Source organism: Pristiophorus japonicus, unplaced genomic scaffold, assembly GCF_044704955.1.
Source record: "Pristiophorus japonicus isolate sPriJap1 unplaced genomic scaffold, sPriJap1.hap1 HAP1_SCAFFOLD_348, whole genome shotgun sequence".
Classification (NCBI taxonomy): Eukaryota; Metazoa; Chordata; class Chondrichthyes; family Pristiophoridae; genus Pristiophorus; species Pristiophorus japonicus.
The window spans coordinates 332527-338526 of NW_027253303.1; the positions used below are offsets into that span (position 1 = coordinate 332527).

General features: G+C 43.9%; 1 protein-coding gene across 1 annotated transcript in view; it reads right to left on the reverse strand.

Annotated features, from left to right (window-relative positions):
- Positions 1–5451, reverse strand: part of dpagt1 (dolichyl-phosphate (UDP-N-acetylglucosamine) N-acetylglucosaminephosphotransferase 1 (GlcNAc-1-P transferase)) — a 35337-nt gene extending 29886 nt beyond the window's left edge. Inside the window, exons 1-2 of the mRNA XM_070872666.1 lie at positions 5354–5451; positions 5085–5239 (exon numbers count right to left, since the gene is read on the reverse strand). Of these exons, the coding sequence (XP_070728767.1) occupies positions 5085–5239 (155 nt within the window). The 5' untranslated portion in view covers positions 5354–5451. The remainder of the gene's footprint in view (positions 1–5084; positions 5240–5353) is intronic.
- Positions 5452–6000: the final 549 nt, after the last annotated feature.

Here is a 6000-nt window from a genome sequence, read left to right on the forward strand (position 1 = left end):
AACTAGAAGATTGGGAAAATGTTAAACGACAGCAAAGAATGACTAAGAAAGCAATAAAGAAAGATAGATTACGAAAGTAAACTTGCGCAAAACCATAAAAACAGATACTAAAAGCTTTTTCCGACATATAAAACGGAAAAGAGTGACTACAGTAAATGTTGGTCCCTTAGAAGATGAGAAGGGGGATTTAATAATGGGAAATGTGGAAATGGCTGAGACCTTAAACAATTATTTTGCTTCGGTCTTTACAGTAGAAGACACAAAAACCATGCCAAAAGTTGCTGGTCACAGGAATGTGGGAAGGGAGGATCTTGAGATAATCACTATCACTAGGGGGGGGGGTAGTGCTGGACAGGCTAATGGGACTCAAGGTAGACAAGTCCCCTGGTCCTGATGAAATGCATCCCAGGGTATTAAAAGAGATGGCGAAAGTTATAGCAGATGCATTCGTTATAATCTACCAAAATTCTCTGGACTCTGGGGAGGTACCAGCAGATTGGAAAGCAGCTAATGTAACACCTCTGTTTAAAAAAGGGGGCAGACAAAAGGCAGGTAACTATAGGCCGGTTAGTTTAACATCTATAGTGGGGAAAATGCTTGAAGCTATCATTAAGGAAGAAATAGCGGGACATCTAGATAGGAATAGTGCAATCAAGCAGACGCAGCATGGATTCATGAAGGGGAAATCATGTTTAACTAATTTACTGGAATTCTTTGAGGATATAACGAGCATGGTGGATAGAGGTGTACCGATGGATGTGGTGTATTTAGATTTCCAAAAGGCATTCGATAAGGTGCCACACAAAAGGTTACTGCAGAAGATAAAGGTACGCGGAGTCAGAGGAAATGTATTAGCATGGATCGAGAATTGGCTGGCTGACAGAACGCAGAGTCAGGATAAATGGGTCCTTTTCGGGTTGGAAATCAGTGGTTAGTGGTGTGCCACAGGGATCGGTGCTGGGACCACAACTGTTTACAATATACATAGATGACCTGGAAGAGGGGACAGAGTGTAGTGTAACAAAATTTGCAGATGACACAAAGGTTAGTGGGAAAGCAGGTTGTGTAGAGGACAGAGAGAGGCTGCAAAGAGATTTAGATAGGTTAAGCAAATGGGCTAAGGTTTGGCAGATGGAATATAATGTCAGAAAATGTGAGGTCATCCACCTTGGGAAAAAAAAAACAGTAAATGGATAATTATTTGAATGGGGAGAAATTACAACATGCTGCAGTGCAGAGGGACCTGGGGGTCCTTGTGCATGAAACTCTTTTAGGAGCAAACAAAAAACATTAAACCGTGCCCCCCGATCTGGGGGAAACACCAACATTTACAATGCCCTTTTTTTTTGTGGTTTTTTTTTGGGGCACAGAATCGAATTTTTCTCCAAGTGCCCCCTATAAAAGGGGAGGGGGACACTAAAAGCACCGGCAATTAAAAGAAATTTCCTTGTGCATGAAACCCAAAAAGTTAGTTTGCAGGTAATCAGGAAGGCGAATGGAATGTTGGCCTTCATTGCGAGAGGGATGGAGTACAAAAGCAGGGAGGTCCTGCTGCAACTGTATGGGGTATTGGTGAGGCCACACCTGGAGTACTGCGTACAGTTTTGGTCACCTTTCTTAAGAAAGGATATACTAGCTTTGGAGGGGGTACAGAGACGATTCACTCGGCTGATTCCAGAGATGAGGGGGTTACCTTATGATGATAGATTGAGTAGACTGGGTCTTTACTCGTTGGAGTTCAGAAGGATGAGGGGTGATCTTATAGAAACATTTAAAATAATGAAAGGGATAGACAAGATAGAGGCAGAGAGGTTGTTTCCACTGGTCGGGGAGACTAGAACTAGGGGGCACAGCCTCAAAATATGGGGGAGCCAATTTAAAACAGAGTTGAGAAGGAATTTCTTCTCCTAGAGAGTTGTGAATCTGTGAAATTCTCTGCCCAAGGAAGCAGTTGAGGCTAGCTCATTGAATGTATTCAAATCACAGATAGATAAATTTTTAACCAATAAGGGAATTAAGGGTTATGGGGAGCGGGCGGGTAAATGGAGCTGAGTCCACGGCCAGATCAGCCATGATCTTGTTGAATGGCAGAGCAGGCTCGAGGGGCTGGATGGCCTACTCCTGTTCCTAATTCTTATGTTCTAAGATGCTGGGTCTGTTTTCTTTGGAACAGAGGAGGCTGAGGGGAGACCTTATTGAGGTGTATAAAATTATGAGGGGCCTGGATTGAGTGGACAGGAAGGACCTATTTCCCTTAGCAGAGGGGTCAACAACCAGAGGATATCGATATAAAGTAATTGGGGGGAGGTTTAGAGGATACGAGGGGAAACTTCTTCACCCAGAGGGTGGTGGGGTTCTGAAACTCACTGCCTGAAAAAGAGTGGTAGAGGCAGAAACCCTCACCACATTTTTAAAATACTTAGATGTGCACTTGAAGTGCCGTAACCTATAGGGCTACGGACCCAGAGCTGGAAATTGGGATTAGGCTGGATAGCTCTTAGTAGGCCTGCGCGGACACGACGGGCCGAAATGGCCTCCTTCCGTGCTGTAAATTTCTATGATTTCGCTCAAGTACTTGATTGGCTGTAAAGAGTTTTGGGGACGAGCTGCGGTTCTTCATAGAAACATAGAAAATAGGTGCAGGAGTCGGCCATTCGAGCCTGCAGCACCATTCAATATGATCATGGCTGATCATGCAACTTCAGTACCCCATTCCTGCTTTCTCTCCATACCCCCTGATCCCTTTAGCCGTAAGGACCACATCTAACTCCCTTTTGAATATATCTAACGAACTGGCCTCAACAACTTTCTGTGGTCGAGAATTCCACAGGTTAACAACTCTGTGGGTGAAGAAGTTTCTCCTCATCTCGGTCCTAAATGGTTTACCCCTTATCCTTAGACTGTGACCCCTGTTCTGGACTTCCCCCAACATCGGCAACATTCTTCCTGCATCTAACCTGTCCAGTCCCGTCAGAATTTTATATATGTTTCCCTGAGATCCCCTCTTATCCTTCTAAATTCCAGTGAATATAATCCTAGTCGATTGAGTCTTTGTTGATATGTCAGTCCTGCCATCCCGGGAATCAGTCTGGTGAACCTTCGCTGCACTCCCTCAATAGCAAGAATGTCCTTCCACAGATTAGGAGACCAATATTCCAGGTGTGGCCTCACCAAGGCTCTGTACAAGTGCAGTAAGACCTCCCTGCAGGTTATTGTTGCTGTGTAAACTGTTACTGTTGCTGTACAAATGCAGGTTATTGTTGCTGTGTAGACAGTTATTGTTGCTATATAAATGCAGGTTATTGTCGCTGTGTAGACAGTTATTGTTGCTATATAAATGCAGGTTATTGTTGCTGTGTAGACAGTTATTGTTGCTATATAAATGCAGGTTATTGTTGCTGTGTAGACAGTTATTGTTGCTATATAAATGCAGGTTATTGTTGCTGTGTAGACAGTTATTGTTGCTATATAAATGCAGGTTATTGTTGCTGTACATATGCAGGTTATTGTTGCTGTACAAATGCTGGTTATTGTTGCTGTACAAATGCAGGTTATTGTTGCTGTGTAGACTGTTATTGTTGCTATATAAATGCAGGTTATTGTTGCTATATAAATGCAGGTTATTCTTGCTGTGTAGACTGTTATTGTCGCTATATAAATGCAGGGTATTGTCACTGTATAAATGCAGGTTATTGTCGCTGTATAAATGCAGGTTATTGTTGCTGTACAAATGCAGGTTATTGTTGCTGTGTAGACTGTTATTGTTGCTATATAAATGCAGGTTATTGTTGCTGTGTAGACTTTTATTGTCGCTATATAAATGCAGGGTATTGTCGCTGTATAAATGCAGGTTATTGTCACTGTATAAATGCAGGGTATTGTCGCTATATAAATGCAGGGTATTCTTGCTGTGTAGACTGTTATTGTCGCTATATAAATGCAGGGTATTGTCGCTGTATAAATGCAGGGTATTGTTGCTGTGTAGACTGTTATTGTTGCTATATAAATGCAGGTTATTGTTGCTGTGTAGACTGTTATTGTTGCTATATAAATGCAGGTTATTGTTGCTGTGTAGACTGTTATTGTCGCTGTATAAATGCAGGATATTGTCGCTGTGTAGAGTTATTGTTGCTATATAAATGCAGGTTATTGTTGCTGTGTAGACTGTTATTGTTGCTGTATAGACTGTTATTGTTGCTGTATAAATGCAGGGTATTCTTGCTGTGTAGACAGTTATTGTTGCTATATAAATGCAGGTTATTGTTGCTGTGTAGAGCTATTGTTGCTATATAAATGCAGGTTATTGTTGCTGTGTAGACTGTTATTGTCGCTGTATAAATGCAGGGTATTGTTGCTGTGTAGACAGTTATTGTCGCTATATAAATGCAGGTTATTGTTGCTATATAAATGCAGGGTATTGTCGCTGTATAAATGCAGGGTATTCTTGCTGTGTAGACAGTTATTGTTGCTATATAAAATGCAGGTTATTGTTGCTGTGTAGAGCTATTGTTGCTATATAAATGCAGGTTATTGTTGCTGTGTAGACTGCTATTGTCGCTGTATAAATGCAGGGTATTGTTGCTGTGTAGACAGTTATTGTCGCTATATAAATGCAGGTTATTGTTGCTATATAAATGCAGGGTATTGTTGCTGTGTAGACAGTTATTGTCGCTATATAAATGCAGGTTATTGTCGCTATATAAATGCAGGGTATTGTCGCTATATAAATGCAGGGTATTGTCGCTATATAAATGCAGGGTATTGTCGCTATATAAATGCAGGTTATTGTTGCTGTATAAATGCAGGGTATTGTCGCTATATAAATGCAGGTTATTGTTGCTGTATAAATGCAGGGTATTGTCGCTGTATAAATGCAGGGTATTGTTGCTGTATAAATGCAGGTTATTGTTGCTATATAAATGCAGGGTATTGTCGCTATATAAATGCAGGGTATTGTCGCTATATAAATGCAGATTATTGTTGCTGTGTAGATGCAGGGTATTGTCGCTATATAAATGCAGGGTATTGTTGCTGTGTAGATGCAGGTGGCCCTGCACTTTGGGCCGGCGCCGCTCCATACTCACATCTGCTCCTTGGAGCTTTTGTTGAGGTCGATGCCGTAGAGCCGGGCGGCGATGAAATGCTCCCTGAAGGCCGGGATGAGGAGGGCGGTGCCCAGGCAGCCCAGCAGCGAGCAGCTGAGGTTGATGAGCAGCGGGAGGGCGGGCAGGCCCGACATCTGAGCGAGGGAAATAATAAATCAATCAAACTTCACTTCATTTTATTGAGCGGGGGGGGGGGGTAAAGCCTTTTTTTAAAACGTGACATTTCCCGGGTATGTGCGACGGCCTACCGAGAAAGAAAGCGCGGGGCTTCGTGCTTCATCCCACCGCTCCCGAGCTGGCAGCGAGAGCCCGAGGCCTGGGAAGTAGGCCCCGGCGGGCTTTTGCGCAGGCGCCTCTCCGTCGGCCAGCAACCGCGCATGCGGCTCTCCGTCGGCCAGCAACTGCGCATGCAGCCCTCTGTCATCCGGCAATTACGCTTGCGCAGACGGCTCTCGGCCAACCGTCAACCGCGTCTGCGCAGACGGCTATTTTCGTCAGCCGGCAACTGCACCTGCGCAGGTGGGAAAGGCACGCCGGGAATTGTAGTCTTTCTCCTGGCAAGGTGTGCAGCCTCTCTTCTGGCAAGGTGGTACTTGCTAACTCTTTTCGATGTTGGCAATTGCCAATCAAAAGTCAAGCATATGCCCCTCCCCTTTTTTTTAAAGGGGAGGAGCACAACCAATGAAACCTGCAAATTAATTAAAAAAATATTTTTTAACAGAAGCCTAACAAATTAAATTAAAATGTTGCTCCCGGATATGATGGATGCACTCCAGTCCCTCCGGTGCCCGCTGGTCGCGGAAGGCCTCGAGCTTGCCGGTGGACACCGCGTGCTCCATCTCCAGGGACACCCGGCCGCGAGCTGTTGTTGGCTGAGCTGGACAAACTCAAGCTA